The 17805-nt window shown below is 41.9% G+C and overlaps 1 protein-coding gene across 5 annotated transcripts in view; it reads left to right on the top strand.

The window, feature by feature from the left end:
* Window positions 1-17805, top strand: part of PLCB4 (phospholipase C beta 4) — a 714891-nt gene that overhangs the window by 679639 nt on the left and 17447 nt on the right. For all 5 annotated transcript variants that reach the window (XM_033937395.1, XM_033937391.1, XM_033937393.1 and 2 more), the window contains 2 exons: window positions 6433-6534; window positions 11002-11059. In XM_033937395.1, the coding sequence (XP_033793286.1) occupies window positions 6433-6534; window positions 11002-11059 (160 nt within the window). The remainder of the gene's footprint in view (window positions 1-6432; window positions 6535-11001; window positions 11060-17805) is intronic.

The following is a 17805-nucleotide window of genomic DNA, read 5'->3' as shown; positions in this document are numbered from 1 at the left end:
TCTTAGTTTAACTAATCTATTTCTTTGTATGTAATCTGCTATGAACTATTTGTTGGCAATAGCAGAATATAAATTATTTAACTGTAACCATAAGAGCCAGCTTTTTAGAAATTACCTCTCCCTTGTCACAGTCAAGGAGTTTGTTCAATATTTGTGGGTGCTCAAGCACCACAGCACCCACAGAACTGACTCTTATGTGTAACACCCCCTGAGGAGCATATCTGGATTCTAGATGCAACCTTACAGGAGCCCTCAGGGCCCAATTCTGTCAGTCTCATATATATATATATATATATATATATATATATATATATATATATATATATATATATATATATATATATATATATATATATATATATATATATATACACTAGTATTTAAGCCCGTTACATTAACGGGTGCTAGAATATATGACTGTCTGTCTTTGTTTATTTATGTCTCTTTCCCTGCTCCTGTTTCTTTCTGTCTCTCTCCCTCCTGCTATTTTTCTCTCTCTCTCCCTGGCACCTTTTGTCTGTCTGTCTGTCTTTCTTTGTCTGTCTGTCTCTCTGGTCCCCTGTCTGTCTTTATTTCTGTCTGTCTCTCTCCCTGACCTCCTTTGTCTGTCTGTATTTCTTTTTGTCTCTCTCTCCCTGCCCCTATGTCTGTCTGTCTTTCTGTCTCTCTCCCTCCCACTGTGTCTGTCTCTCTCCCTGGCCACCTTTCTCTGTCTGTCTCTCTCCCTGCCCCTGTGTCTTTCTTCCTTTATTTCTGTCTCCCTCCCTCCTGCTGTCTGTCTGTCATTATTTCCCTCCTTTTCCTTATGCAGCAGCATGTTCACCACATTTCCCTGTGCAGCAGCAACAGCATTTCCCTCCTCCCCCCACCCCCACTTTCCTTTGCAGAAGCTGCAGCGGTATTTCCCTTCCCCTCCAGGTCCCTGTGAAGTAGTAGCAGCATTTTCCCTCCACCCCCTACTTTCCTTTGCAGAAGCAGCAGCAGTATTTCCCTTCCCCTCCAGGTCCCTGTGAAGCAGTAGCAGCATTTTCCCCCACCCCCATTCCCTTCTCTTATCGCCAGCTGTCCTGCTCCGTTCAGCCCCTCCCTTCTCTTAACGATCTGGCCTGCTCCGTTCGGCCCCTCCCCCTTCCCTTCCCGCGGTGTAGCCTGCGTCCTGTTCTTTTTCGGCCCCCCCTTCCCTTCCCTTCGGGCTGGCCTGCTGTGGCCGAAGGTTTGTTTTTTTTAAGTTTAAAAGTGCCTGCGGCGGCTCCTCTCACGATCCCCGCCAGCGTCGGAAGCCTTCTCCGATGCTAGTGCAGGCTCGTGAGAGGAGCCCACACTGCAGCTTGAGAGGTGGAGAGCAGGGAGTCCAGTGCTGCTGGCCATTGTGACGGAGTGAGGGGCCCTTGTATGCACGCATGCGCACTCTGCCGACCACGGAACTACAGATCAGGCAACACGGTGGAAGAGTGTGCATGCGCGCTTAGCGTTTTATTATATTAGATATATATATATATATGTATATATAGAGCCTGGTACCTCCAGCCAAAGGAAAAGTGACATAGTAGATAAGATTTCTTTCCCTTTCCCTAGAAAATCACATCAAAATCTATATGAATTTAACTTTCTTGCAATCTCATACCTCTCATCTGTGATCTGCTCTCATTGTCAGATTCTACAGACCTCCCCCTCCTACACTCACACACACTGAGCTGAGAAAACACTCATTGATCTTTTCTCTCTTTGGAAAGCTCCTTCCCTTTCTCCATAGCACCAGTTGTCATGGAGAAGGGAAATTGCTGCATTTTTTGGCACCCTGTTATAGTCCCTCGCATATGTCATCATCAAAATCTAACAGATCAAAATGCCAGTCACGATTAACACACAAATTACATTCTATCAAAATCCAGTTGGTTCCCTCACAAATCTGTTTCTTCACAATAACATATCATCCTTTAATACATTACTTTCTTTACCCCAGACTTTCAATACAGACTTATGCACTATGACTCATTCCACTCTTCACACTGCAGTTCCAAATCATTGATCTTTCCCATCTGTTTAACAGAAGCTAATAGTCTGTGTACTTCTATGTTTGAATATGGGGTTTCATTATGGGGTTTACAGCCATGCCTCTCCTTCTGGATTCTTGGAGTGGTAGCTGGGCAAATTTTAAAACCAGATAAAATATTTCTTTACTCAGGGCCTGATTCTGTATATCATGCCTAAAAAATCAGTGCCAACTAGTATGGTACTAAGTGTGATTCTACAAGGTGCACATATCTTTTATAGAATCGTACTTAGTGCCAGTACGTGACACATAGGTGCAGGCATTTAAGCCAGGCCTAAATGCCTATGCCTAAGTTATTCATGCATTGGGTATATTCGACAACAGTGTTCCTAATGATTAGGAATGCCCCTGAATTGCACCTTTTTCAAATTCACGCACTGCAACTGGTGCATACTTTTTTACAGAATTTTGCTTTCCAAGTTACATATGTAACTTTAAATTAGTCCCAATTAGCATCAATTTTGAGGTGTTAATTGTCAATTATTGGCACCAGTTAGGCCAATTGATCAAGTTGTTCGCATACATTGGCTTATGCGCACCAATGTAAGCACACAACTTTAAATGCCTTATTTAGAATTTGAGGGTCAATGTGTAATAAGCTCTGGAATTCTTTGCCAGAGAATATGGTAAAAGCAGCTAGCTTAGCAAGGTTTAATAAGGTTTGGACAAGATCCTAAGAGAAAAGTCCATAAACCATCATTAAGATGAACCACTGTTTCCTAATATAAACCGAATATGAGATTATTTGTCCCCTCATGGTAGCTTTAAATGCATTCCATAAGGTCTCCAATGAGATTTCCTCTGAGGCATTAATTTGAAAATATTCATTCATTTTTAATTGAAATTCTTCAAGAAATTTTGAGTCTGCAAGCAATGTATTATTAAATCTCCATACAGGTCTATTAGAATCTTTATCTGCAAACTTAAATTCAATCCAAACACCACCATGATCAGACTTTGGATCATCTGTTATATTATTGTCCTTTGATACTTAATTTCTGGAAATCAATTTGGGGACAAATTAATCTTATTCTTGAATCAGCAATTCCCTTAATCTATGAAGCCATAATTTCTGGTACGCTTTTACACGGTAAGCCTTCTTTGGATAAATATAAAAGTCGTCTTTTTTGATCATGACGGGAATAGCTATTCAAATGGTTACACATAATTGGAAGAGCTACAACAGACTGAATTACACATTTTGGTGGGCAAATGTTTGTACCACTTATAAGTATGAGAGAATGAATGCGCAATGTTTAGGGCTTAGTAATACAGTGGTGCCTCGCATAAAGAACGCCTCGCACAGCGAACGCTGCACACAACGAACTTCATTTCATGATTCATACAACGAACTTCGTTTCACACAACGAAGTCGCCCGAGCTTCCACGATCGCTGCCGATGTATTGCATCCTTCCGCGCAGGCACTGCAGGCAGTCGTTAGTCACTGCGCTTAACGCGTTTCACATAACGAACTTTTCGCATAACAAACTTGCTCCTGGAACGAATTAAATTCGTTGTGTGAGGCACCACTGTACATTTAATAGAGTATGGAGCCCATTGACTGCATTTGTTGCATCGCAATAAGTATCATATATCTCTCTTTTTATTAGATTTCCTTACACATCTGGGGGGGAGGGAAATGTATTTTGATTATTAAAATTACTTAATTATAATATTGTAATCACATAATATGTTTTCTTGTATTAATAATTGGGAGGAGGGGGGAGAAAATGATTGTTTTAGGTATTAATTGTGTATTTAATAATGCGTTTTATGCAGTGTTTATGTTCAATTAATTGTATTGCAATGTCAAAGTTTAAAAATCAATAAAGATTTATTAAAAAAAAAAAAACTACTGTTCATTCCTGGGATAAGCAGCATAAAATCTTGTATTCTTTTGGAATCTTGCCAGGAACTTGTGACCTGGATTGGCCACTGTTGGAAACAAGATACTGAACTTGATAGACCTTCGGTCTGTCCCAGTCTGCACTTTTGTACTTATACAATAGAGCAGTGTTTTTCAACCTTTTTACACCTATGGACTAGCAGAAATTAAAAAAATTATTCTGTGGACCAGCATCGGTCTGTGGACTGGCGGTTGAAGAACACTGGGCTAAGTCGTGGGCCAGTCCCCGCCCAACTCTACCCAATCTCTACCCCAGACCCCACCCCCATAATAGTACTAATTGCACCTTGCACGTCCCGTGCTTCTTCTGGAAGCCTTCCCTCTAACGTTGCAACGTCAGAGAGAAGGCTTCCGGTTCAGGCGCAGGATGCCCGTAGGAGCCACTACTCGTGGCTTTGTGCACTGAATCAGTTAGGAAGAGGGAGCTGGCTCGAAGATAACGCCACATCGATCGCACTGTGGACCGGCGGTTGAAGAACACTGTTTTGGGCCTGATGCACGTGCTGGCCCTGTGAACCGGCACTGGTCCATGGACCAGTGGTTGAAGAACACTGCAATAGAGTACAATATAGTGTCTTATATACCTCATTTTCTGCAGTTTACAATAAGAGTTTAGGTCAAGTTCTTGAAATTACATTTTTAAGTCCGATCTTGTGGTTGTTAGAAGGAAGATGGAGGTGAAGGATAAGAGAATGGCTATAAAGACAAGAGATATGTGTTAAGTTTCTTCAAGTGCAGGGTTACCAGGTTTTCCAGAATTAAAATCTGGACCCATGACCCTGCCCCCCAGGCCTGTCCAGTTCTGCCCGGCCCCAACCAGTTCCACCCAAGTCATGCCCCATTCCGCTCCCCTCCAGCCACGCCCCCCCTCAAACTGTTCACTTCTCGGGAGGGCAACTGCGCATGCACTGGTGTGATGCGATGACATCCCACGCATGCGTGTGACGTTACCGCGTTGCATCCGCACATGCGCAGATGCCGTCCTGACGTCACTCCTAGCTGGAAGCTTTTCAAAACCTGGACAAAGTGCCGCGTTTTAGCCGTCCAGACACCCGGACATGTCCGGGGAAATCCAGACGTCTGGTAACCCTAGATAAGTGATTATGTCTGCAGTTTCTGAACATTCAATGCTACTGAATGCACAGATTATGTTAAACACTTGCACTGGAATTTAACTTAAGCCAATCACTGCACTGACTGATATTCCACCCACTTGATTTTTTTTTTTTTAATATGCAGCTCCTTACACTAGTATTCTATAACTGTATCTTGGCATACAAATGCCATTATAGAATGGAGTTCAGCATGTGGCATCAGGGCACCTAACTTGAGACTCCAGGTTATAGAATTGCTTCCTTAGTGCCCAATATTCAGTAGCCCTTATTCAGGTAGGTGCAGCTTCCAGCCCAGTTAAGGGCTTCTCACCAGGACAAATCACTGATTTTCAGTGGCACTATCCAGATAATTTTGATGAAACTCATCTCTGCTGTGGCACTGTCTTGAGTATTGTGGTAGTCCGGAGATGGAAGTTTTTCAGCTACTGCCAATATTCAGGGATGGTACCCAGGTAACTTCCCAGGTAAGTTAGAACAGCAAAATAGGTGTCCTGACTTGAGGGGGATGGGACTTGTATACCGCTTTTTCTATGTGGTTACACAAACAAAGTGGTTTACATATTTTAGACATGTACTTAATTTGTACCTGCGGCAATAAAGTGTTAAGTGACTTGCCCAGAGCCACAAGGAGCTGCAGTGGGAATCAGGGTGCAGAGGCAGCAGCTCAAAGCACTAGGCCACTCCTCCAGAAATATATGCTTTGTGTTCCTTGCAAAATATTGAAAGCAATTGTATCTAAATAACTATCTAGGTACCGGCACCAAGCACATTTAAATCCAGTGCCGACTAAGGTCTCTAAATCTCAAAGGGGAAGGGGCATTTTTTAATACTATGCTCTATCTCGCACCTTTGCTTTTGACAACATAATGGTATGTATTAGAATTATATACAGGGAAAAAAAATTGTGGTTCATTTTTGGATTGTTGGCCTTTTTTCCTTAGTTTCTGGGCCTTTTGTGGTGTATTTCATATACCTGGGTTAAAAGCATCTAACACACATTAGATATTTTTAACATGGAGAAACTGAGTTTGTAGATGAATATGTTGATTTTGCATGCACTTAATTTTATAATCCATGCTAACAAAACAAATTCATACATACAAGTTCACGCCTCAAGTGTATATTTAAGCTAGCTATTAAATAGCACAGCATTTTAGCAGTAGAATGATTTGTAATAGCACGGAGGTTAGAGCAGTGATTTTTTATCTTTTAATAACGAAATATTACTTTATAGTTGGTGCTAATATTATATGTTGCTGTAAGCATGCATACAAAGGATGTTGAAAATGGATTTCTTTACTGTCTTATAAGCAAATTACCACTTATGTAAGCAGTACTTTGTGCCTTGGTTATTTAGGGAGAGCAAGGAAATGCGGGCCAACCAGGCTAAGATTTCCATGGAGAACTGCAAAGCCATCAGCCAGGACAAATCCATCAAAAACAAAGCCGAGAGGGAAAGGTAAAGTCAAGCGCTATTGCTTGTGTGAGAGAACAATGCAGTTCTTGTGGAGAAAATATGCTTTGGCATAATAAAAATGAAGTTTACACCCATGGTTTATGCAATGCATTAAGATTTGCAGTTGACCCTAGACCACAGGTGTCAAAGTCGGTCCTCGAGGGCCAGAATCCAGTCGGGTTTTCAGGATTTCCCCAATGAATATGCATGAGATCTATTTGCATGCACTGCTTTCAATGCATATTCATTGGGGAAATCCAGAAAACCCGACTGGATTCCGGCCCTCGAGGAGGGACTTTGACACCCCTGCCCTAGACAATTAAGATTGTTTCTGGATTCCAAAAAGGAATGCAGGTGTTTCTCTCCAAGTCACTGGCTGAACTTTCTTTTCTAGAATCACGGCTATAGGTAACTGTACCAATTTCTGATTTTCTTTTTTCTGGAAAATAACCTTTCCCTTTATGTTTTCCTAGATCTCTCTAATACTGTGGGCTTGCTGATTAATGTGTGAAAAATCTTACTTTCTTATTTTAGAATCCTTTTACCAAGCTACAATAAGCAATAATGTGTGTATACCACAGCTTAAAATGACTTACCATGGGGCCAATGGTGTAGCGAGGTTAAGTGGCGCCCCTCCCTGCCCCCCACTCCTTCCCCCCCCCGCTGTGTGCCCCCTGTGTAGCGAGGTTAAGTTGCGCCCCTCCCCTGCCCTCCACTTCTTCCCCCCTGCTGTGTGACCCCTGTGTAGCAAGGATAAGAGGTGCCCCTCCCCTGCCCCCCACTCCTTCCCCCCTGCTCTGTGCCCCCTGTGTAACAAGGTTAAGTGGCGCCCCTCCCTTGTCTCCCACTCCTTCCTCCCTGCTGTGTGCCCCCTCTACTTCCCTTCCCCTGTACCTTTTTAATTTTCCAAGCTAGAGCAACAGCATGAACTTGCTGCCCGTGTCGTGTCAGTTATCCCTCTGATGTCACTTCCTAGGTGCGGGGCCCGGAAGTGATGTCAGAGAGGCAACACCAACCTAGGCAACAAGTTCATAATGCTGCTCATGCAGGAAAAATTAAAGAGGTACGAGGGAAGGGGGTGCACGTACGTGGCGGGGGGGGGGCAAGAAGAAGGGGGACGGAGAGGAGGACAGGTGCCTGTGCCCTTTACAAAGACCATGCCCATGCCAGGATGGGACTTGTATACACCCAACCTTACTACGTCAGTGCATGGATCACGCTGAAGTGGCATGAGTAAAATCCCAATATGTGCAAACTAGCCACATGCTAAAAAATAAATTTTATTTTTGGGTGAGGGGGCATGTCTGGGGGTTGTAGAGTGGGCATGTCTGATCAGTTAACCCAGCCACTTTGCCACAGCCTTGCACAGCCTAACTGATTAGCACGATTAGTGCATGAGTACCACCTACAAATCGGGTGGCTGTAGGGGCACACATGCTAATGACTACATTAGCACGTGGCCAATAATACCCAAAACAGAAAATCAGCCATTTTCCAGCCATGGCAAAAAGTGGCCTTAGTGTGTAGGGAAAGACCCACATAAGGGTATGCTAAAGTTACTTTTTACCACAGCTTTATAAAAGGAACCCCTTATATTTCTTGTATATTTTTCTTGTGTATTTTTTGGGCAAAATATATGCTTTGCATTCCTTGCAAAATATTGAAAATAATCTAATAAAAAAAATTAACAAGAAGATTTTCAGTGGACACGGCTTAATGCGGGATTTTCCCACACATTAACTGCAAATGTAATGTGGCACTATATACCATTTTTATTTCATTTTTCTTTTGCAGGTTGTACACTGATGTCATTAGGTATCTGCCTAGAATTAACACAGGAGCATTTACCACTTCCTAATAAGGAGACACTAAGGCCTAGATTCACAAAGCAAACCGATCATGTACCAATCGGTTTGCGACCCCTTTACGACCAAATTTCCCTCCGGCCTGATTCACTTACCTCTCCTGCGATCCACTTCCAATCCATGCATGCAAATGAGGGAAAACGCATGCAAAGTAGATAGGGACGCGATTCACCAAAGAAATTTTATGCTGGCCGATCAATGCAAGAAGCGACTGCTGGGAATCAGTCGAAAACATCTTTCCGACTCTCCTGCTCTATTGAAGCCCTGCTCGCTGCCTCCAGTGAAGAGAAACAGGTTTAAGCTGCATCTTGAGTTTCTTTCTGAACAGTCCACATGAACGTGCCCCGGATCTCCTGCCTGCTCCGAACTGCCCTGAACTCCTGCCTGCCCCGACTCTCCCACCCTTCCCCGCAGTGCAAGCCCATGGTTTTAACCCGTGGGCTTAAGTGGGTTAAAACCACGGACTTCTGTTAAAAAAAAAAATCTCTGCCGACCCGGAGGTACAGCGCATGCGTTGACCATCCTCAGATCGCCCTCATCTGCATATTGTTGTTTTACGAATTCATCGGACCTGCCCAGATTGGGCCCGAATTGGGCCCGATCAGGCAGGTTCGTGAATCTAGCCCTAACTCCCAACACTGGCCCTCACTCCCCTCCTTGCACGGCCACACACTCCCAGCACCTTCTCCTGCTCCTTCGAGGCTCCCATCTTCGGGAGCAGGAAGGGGGCCCGGACCCTCCTGCTACGCCACTCTTCAGGAGCAGGAGGAAAGTCTTCCTGCTCCTGTTGCTCTGGCCGGCCACCGGCCAATAAAAACATCTACTCCGAGTTACATACCAGAAAGTAGGCATGGTTATGAGCAGATTCTGGGCTGATTTGGGGTGTGGTTTGAGTACTTTTGGAACATGTTGCCCCTTTCTATCAAAAGTTACACTGGTTGCCATTTGAATCCAGAGTTCTGTTTAAGTTCTCATGTATCTGCTACAAAACAGTATTTGGCATGTCACCAGGTTATCTTAACCCGCACTTCACCTTGAGTTATAACAATAAGAGCTCTCGCAGAATACATCTGTTTGCTTTTCCCTCATTAAAATGATGCCATTACAAAAGGTTCTTTGAAAGAACCTTTTCTTTCCAGGCAGCTAAACTAAACTCATGGCTTGCCCAAATTGAGCTTGATGCCTCTTCCTACCTTGACTTTAAGAAAGCAGATTAAAACTCAATTATTTAACAGGCCGAGTTCTTAATATTTTATTATAATCTTTTATTCTTTTAAGATTGTTGTACCCTCCTTTTATGGCATGTATGTATTTTTCTTATATTATATGCATATAACTTGTTGATTTTTAATGATTTCCATTGTTTGTATCTCAATTTAATTGTTGTGAACCGCCTAGAACTTTCTGGGTATGGCGGTATACATAATAAAATTATTATTACTGGCACCTAACTTGGGCACACTCATTTAGACCAAGAAAACTCTGGCATAAATGGAGTGCACCTAAGGTTTCATTGCCTACTGGTGTCAAAGACTGCGTCCAGAACAATACCAAAATGGGTGAAAAGCAAATATATCAACAAACAGCCTCTCACATCAGCAAGTAGGCCAAACTCATAATTCAATCACTGAATAATTTCTTCTTTATATTTTATTTAAAAAATAGCATTTATTAAATATGGAACCTTCATATCAGAGGTGTCTATCTCCCTTTATGTTTTCTAATGGCAACATCAGTGCCTATGTGCCTTTATAAAAGAACTTTTAAATAGTTAGAAAAATTACCATTCTTTACCTTCCCATCTGTCAAAGATTGTTCTCAGAAAAGGTTCATTAACAGCCATATCATACCAAGTCGCTTCCAAGGATCCTGAACTGGGCCAAATGGTTAGAATATCTGCCTCATACATTCACTTTAGAAAACTTCTAAAAGCTCACCTTTTCTCTAAGGCCCCTTTTTTTGAAGCTGTGTTAGGGTTTTTTTATCGCGGTCCGTTGCATTAAAAGCTCCAACGCGCATAGGTATTCTATGAATCGGAGCTTGTACTGCAGTGACCTGCATTTTAAAAAAAAACAAAAACCAACCCCTATGCAGCTTCATAAATGGGGGCCTAAATTTTTGTAAACTTTCCTCAGAAGTGCACACATGTTACTCGATTGATATTTAAGGCTCCTTTTACGAAGGCTTGTTAGCGGTTTAACACGCGTAATAGCGCATGCTAAACTGCTAGCCGCTACCGCCTCCTCTTGAGCAGGCGGTAGTTTTCTGGCTAGCGAGGGAGTTAGCGCGTGATTAAAAGTCACGCGTGATAAAACTGCTAACGCGGCTTCGAAAAAGGAGCCCTTAAGTTCTATTGTAGCTCACTGACAATGGTCAGTCCACCTCTTTTATAAACTGCATAGAACAAGAAGGCTTTTGTGATATATAAATAAAAATTTATGTTACGTTATGTTATAATATTCCCCAGATTCAGTTTTGGTGCACGGAGTTAGGCTTTTCCTAACAGAATAATGTATTAAGTCTAGTAATATACTGCAGAACTGGCTAGCACCAAGAGGTTAAAAACATTCATTTACAAGAAAACATGTCTTATTTTTATTTCTAGACGAGTCAGGGAGCTAAATAGCAGCAATACAAAAAAGTTTCTAGAAGAAAGAAAGAGGGTAAGTATTAATTATCTTTATGGCAATAAATGAAAAAAAAAAATCCATTGTGACAAGATAGATGAATATTCACTGAGCTTTAACCTCCTCTTTCTTTTGTGCCCTTTACAGCTGAATTTCCCCTTATGTTTTCCTCCCTCCGCTGGTTTAACCTTCTCTCTCTTCAGCTCAGGTTCTCCAGGAAAAGGGGGGGGGGGGACAGTTAGAAAGCGGAAGGGCAAAACAATTTAAGCAACCATATTCTTTTTAGCAGAGTTCTTCAAGATGGAATTGTGGCTTCAAATTTTTATATATTTAAATAGAACAGATCAAACATTATCTCTCTCATGCCTGCAGAACTCAGTATTCAAAACCATTTGTATGGATAGTGGCAAGCATTATGGGATAAATTCTCAAAAGGTCACTGAAATTTAGGCACTGGAATGATGCATGCTAAGCATGAACTCAATGACAGTTGTGCATTATTCACCAACTTTAGGTGCATACACTTATGTTAGTTCAGTGGCTGGTGCAAGTTGTCACATCTATCTGTAGGACCAAAAAAAGAAGGAGCAAAGCCTCGAAATGCTGTGAGAAGACGTAGCAAGAGGCACTGGAGACGTCACAACCAGCGTGGGAGCTAAAGTCTTTTTATTGAAATACAATGATAGAACATCAACGAAATCCCAACTAGGACCCAGTTTCGATGACAGTGTCGACTTCCTCAGAGGATAATATTTATCTAAAAAGATACATAACCAAAAATATACATATAAAACAAATGAGTAAAAACCATAATATACTATATAAATGAGCATATAAAATGGTATAGTATAAATGTATTTCGATCAATATAAACTAGCCAAATTAAAGTTGGCAAAATCTTGTTCTGAAGATCCACAGATGTGTACCTAAAAATGTCTAAAAAAGAGGGAATCAATTTATGAGAATTATATTCTGTAAATTAAAAACGTCAATGGATTAGAAAAGTGATTACTTGATCAAAAGGCATTTAGATCAGACGACTCTATATGTTAATATTTCATATGAAAGTTTATTAGAACTTAAGGTTGTCTGCATGGACAGGGAGATAGAATTTTTTAACAGAGAGACTAACAACTGATGATGTCATCATAATCAAACATATAGGAAATTGATTTTGCTATGTCATGTAAAGCATTGTGAAATCAGGTTGTAATTGAACTTTTAAATATTAGAGTAATAAAAATTAAATATTATATGCAAATGTACCAATGAATTAAGCAATATTCAAAAACTGATAAGTGATATCTTAAAAGACATTACTGTAATTGACAATTTAAGAATAAGTGAAAAAACATTTCATTAATGATAGCTAAACTCTTGATAACAAAAATAGCTTCAAGCAGTCAAGAGACAGATAATGTGCAAAAAACAGATTAATAATATGACTATAAAATTTAAAACTTAAAAAATGCTGATTATTAAAAATTCCTAACATACTTTTTTTAAATAAAAGAACCAATATACTATGGATTATATATAAATATTTGAAACATAGAATTAAAAACAATTTATCAATGTTTCACATGAAAATCTATCTAGGTGCAAAAATGACCATATAACAATAAATATAAAACTATTAATGCCATCATAATTATACATGTTGAAAATTCTTTATACTGTCTCATAAGTTAAGTTTAAGTTTAAGTTTAAGTTTATTAGGATTTTATATACCGCCTATCAAGGTTTTCTAAGCGGTTTTACAATCAGGTACTCAAGCATTTTCCCTATCTGTCCCGGTGGGCTCACAATCTATCTAACATACCTGGGGCTATGGAGAATTAAGTGACTTGCCTAGGGTCACAAGGAGCAGCGCGGGATTTGAACCCACAACCCCAGGGTGCGGAGGCTGTAGCTTCAACCACTGCACCACACACTCCTCCATGCATAATGAATTTGGCTAGTTTATATTGATTGAAATACATTTATACTGCACCATTTTATATGCTCATTTATATAGGGCTCCTTTTACGAAGGTGCGCTACGGGTTTTACCGCACGCACCGGATTAGCGCGCGCTAGCCAAAAATCTACCGTCTGCTCAAAAGGAGGCGGTAGCAGCTAGCGCACGCGGCATTTTAGCGCACACTATTCCGTGCGTTAAGGCCCTAGTGCGCCTTTGTAAAAGGAGCTCATAGTATATTACGGTTTTTACTCATTTGTTTTATATGTATATTTTTGATTATGTATCTTTGTAGATAAATATTATCCCCTGAGGAAGGCGACGCTGTTGTCTAAACTGGGTCCTAGTTAGGATTACGTTGATGTTCTATCATTGTATTTCCATAAAAAGACTTTAGCTCCCACTCTGGTTGTGACGTCTCCAGTGCCTCTTCTTGCTACTTCATCTCACACCTATCTGTAAACAGTTAGCCACATAAACACTAGTATTCTATAACCACCCAAAGTAATTCCACGGGGGTGGGGAAGCAAATATACTATAATAATAGCTCCCCAATGTTATATGAAAATACTGAATTAACTAGAATGGAGGAAAAGCGCAAAAATGATAGTGAAATTTTGGTTTTTATATTAGAAAAGAGACATTCAGCAATTTTAAAATGCGGCTTCAACATCTGTTGATGCATTGTGAAACCACACTATAAACGCACCTCAAAGGCTTAGCAACAGCATCAGCACCTGATTACCATATATACTCAAATATAAACCGAGATTCTGGGGCCAAAAAAAATGGCCCAAAAATGAGGGTCGCGATTTATATTTGAGTCTATGCTTGATTACTTGTGTAACCAGATTTTAAAATATATTAAAATTTAAACCTACCTGGGGGTCTGGCTATGGGGGCTGGAGTCGCGGGTTAGGGGCAGGCCCAACATGTGAGGCAGGCAGCTGATTCCTCCTGGCTGCAGCCGTGGTGGTTGCCCATGCTGTTTGCCAGCCACTGGGAGTAGTTGGCAGTGAGAAGACAGTGGTGCATACTGATTGCAATCAGCCCTGCCTTTGGTCCCAGTCTCACTAAACAGGCTGGCAATAATGAAGATAGAAATCATAGGGCTTTCCTTCTTGCCTATATTGCTTTAGGCTCTGCCAGTCTTGATCTCGGGGGAGGGATCGACACTGGCAGAGCCTATAATGATATAGGCAAGAGGGAAGGTCCCATAGCTCCTATCTTCATTATTACCATCCAGTTTAGCGGGACCAGAACCAAAGGCAGGGCAAAGGGTAAAAGATGATGGGGAGAGATCTTATATGGATGTGGAGAGAGAGAGAGTTGAGGTGCTGGAGGAAAGAGGAGAGGATATGCTGAATGGAGGGACAAGAGAGGAAATACTGGTTAGAAGAGTGAAAATAGAGATGGAGAAGAGAAAGAGAAGATGATGGAAGGGGGAGAGAGGGAAAAGTTGGCAAAAAAATAAAACTGGAGAATACTAGATTAATGAAAGGCAAAAGCAAGAGCAGATAAAGCCAGTTCTTCAAACTTTAATGGCAACCAAAAGTGCAATATAAATCAAAAAATCAATCAGTCATAAAAACATGTGACATCATCGGACTCGACATGCAATGTGTTTCGGCTAAAACGCCTGCATCAGGAGTCCATACATATCCTGATAAAAATAAACCAGTTGTGAAAATCAATTCCGTAAGAATGTGAAGTTTGTCACAAGTGGTTATAGGAGAAGAAATGAAGAAAACAGAAAGGAGAGAAGTGGCAGATAGATTGAAGAACCTGGAAAGAAAATTAAGAAAAGACAGAAAAAAGCAGAAACTGGAAACTGAGATAAACATGAATAAAATGACCAGAAAAAAAAAGATTTTATTTTTAATTTCATTAACAGAAAATGCAGTTTTGCAGTAAATTTATATTGCTTTCTTTTTTTTCCCCCAATGTGTAGAGTGCTGTTTCTATGTCTCTTTCTCTTGTGTTGCACTGCATACAGCATATGGTTTAATTTTTGTCCATATTTATTTAAGTTTGCTTGTAGTTGCATTTTCCAGGTAGGGGGCCTAGAATATGTTAGCTTTGGGATATATGCATCACATATCTTTTTATTATGTTTAGTGACTTACGAGATAATTGATGGGGAGGGAGGGTGAACAGTCTTTAAAGATTGGCTCACCATGACAACCCAAATTTCTAACTTCAGTTTATATTTGAGTCAACCTTTCCTCGCACCCACCCTCACCCCACCCCTTTTTGGGGGGAAAGAATACCTCTTTTTATATTTGAGTATATACGGTGCATCATCTGTCTCTGATCCAACAACTTTTTGAAAAATACTAAGGGCTAGATGCACATAACACAGTCATTAAGACCATGTGTGTCCTGTAGGCCGATTTTATGGCCAACTCCGGAACAGTGACTGATATTCTAACAAGTTTCTATTCAAATGATTTGCACGGAGGCTCACTGGAAGCCCAAACAATTAAGTGGCAGGGGAAGCCCCAAAGCAGCCTCCTGTCACTCAGCTGTTGGGGCTTTTTTCTTTCTGGTTTTTTAATGGCACAGATGTGCATGTGTTACACACACACATAACATCTGCCCCTATAAACAAAGAAAAAAGCCCCCCCCCACCCGATGACGGTCCCTCCCTCTTGCTGACACAGCCAACACCACGATTGGCAGGAGGGATGCACCCTCCCGAACCCCTGACACCCTGAGCTGACCCTTTCCTTCCCAATTGAAGATCGGCAGGAGGGATGCCCACTCTCTCCTGCCACCGGCCCTCCCGAACACCCGACACCCCTTCAAACTGACCCCCCCCCCCCCAACTGAAGATTGGCAGGAGAGATGCCTACACCCTCCTGCCAAGGTGACCTCTCCCTGCTGAATTTAAACCTCCCAACCAGGCCCCCCACAACCCCTCCCCCGCTACCCTTCATTAAAAAAAAAATTGGCAAGAGGAATACCCACTCCCTGCTGCCACTGGATGCTCCCTAAACCTCCCCCATACCTTGTAATTTGATGACAGCAGGAGGGATGCCCAGTCCCTCCTGTTTTGCAGTCTGCCACTGCAAAATGGTGGGCCTTCCCCTTCTTGGTGCATCCTGGGATGCATGAGGAGGGACCTAAGGCCCCGATTGGCTCAGATGCTTAAGGGCCTGGGCCAATTGGGACCTGTATCCCGGGATACAGAGGGAGGAGCTTAAGGCCCTGATTGGCTCTGGGAAGTGGAAAGCCCACCACTGGCCTGCAGAGCTGGAGAGACTGGGCATCCCTCCTGCTGTCATCAAGTTACAAGGTACGGGGAAGTTCAGGGGGTGTGGGGGGCATCCGGTGGCAGAAGGGAGTGGGTATCCCTCCTGCCAATTTTAGCTAGAACGGAGTTTTTCATGGTGGCAAGAGAGAGTAGACATCCCTCCTGTCTCTCTGGGTGCATTGCTGTCACATCTGGGGGTTCGGAGACCTGCAGTTGTGATCAGGAGGGTGCAGTGGCTCGTCATGGGGAGGTGGCTTGACTTTTTTGTTTTTTTGTGTTGTTTTTTTAATGGGGCAGATATTGTGCATATGTAACACAGTGTACGGCATCTGTGCCCATTAAGTATGGTATGTTATAAATATATTAATTTCAGGGCTGAACTATCAGGACATTTAAGCGATCACTTTTGTTTTGTGCATTGGGAAGCCATGTTAGAATATCAGTCGCTCTGCTAGTTTACATGGCATTTCAATATTAATGAGCTTATTTGCATGGCCAGAACAGAGAATGAGCGATTGTGCAGAAAACCACAAGGTGAGCCATTTTTTGATTCGGGTCAGCTAGTGTATATGGGCATAAATGCAATATTTGCTCTGCATTCATAAACGACACCAGTCTCTGAAAACCAACTACTTAAATCACGTAACTGTTATGCTAGGTGGACCAGTTACTGGTGGCCTTTAGTTCAGCGAGGTTTCCCATTTTGATATCTTGCTCAAAACTGTCACTGCAACTGGCAGTGAAGAGGAAACAGCCAGAGCCAATAAACAGGTTAAAGGATAGTATTGCTGATAAAGATTAAATTATGATTGATCCTTCTGGGACAGAGCTAATCTGGTTTGCACATAAATATTACAGGCACTTGTACTGGAACTTCTGCAATATTGATCTTTAATTGCTATCACCGCTGACTTTTCCTAATGTTCACGTGTGGTTTCTGTCTGTTCTCTTGTACTTCACGGACATGGGAAAGAAAGGAATCTGCATTCCCTGAGCCACATTGGTGTGTTTCTCTCCATCGCCCATCTTTACTTTAATCATTATGTAATAGGTCAACAGTAGATGGGGTGTTTAAAGCATTTGGGGTCGGATATTTAGTCCATAGTGGTGAGTGGCTTGTTATCTGTTCACAGATGTGGCTGAATTAACCTTGGATATTAATGCCAGGGCATGTCTGGCTTCCAGCATTGAATGTGCGGGCTTGTGTAGCAACCTGGAAGTTGTTTACTGGCTGATATTCAGATCGGTACCTAGTTATCATGGTGGATAAAGTTAGGACAAGTTAAAGTTGGGACTAAATATCCCAACCAGCTGCTAACCAGCTAAGTAGTGGCTCCATCTGAACTCCATCTTTAGGCCAGCATAACCTAGCTGGCTAGAAAATAGCTGGTTAGAGCCACTGAATATCAGCCACGGGACAGCTTAATGAGGTTTAACCAGGCAGGAAGGCCCCTTTGAATACTGGCCCCATTTTCTGCATTGTCTGGAATACCACAGTGCTTAATGGAGCCCAGCTCATGATCTAATGTCATGTTGCATAATCCATCTTTGCTCTTTCTGTGTTCTT

Source organism: Geotrypetes seraphini, chromosome 3 (assembly GCF_902459505.1).
Source record: "Geotrypetes seraphini chromosome 3, aGeoSer1.1, whole genome shotgun sequence".
NCBI classification, from domain to species: Eukaryota; Metazoa; Chordata; class Amphibia; order Gymnophiona; family Dermophiidae; genus Geotrypetes; species Geotrypetes seraphini.
The sequence above is the reverse complement of the archived record's forward strand: the minus strand, read 5'-3'. Positions and strand labels throughout refer to the sequence as shown.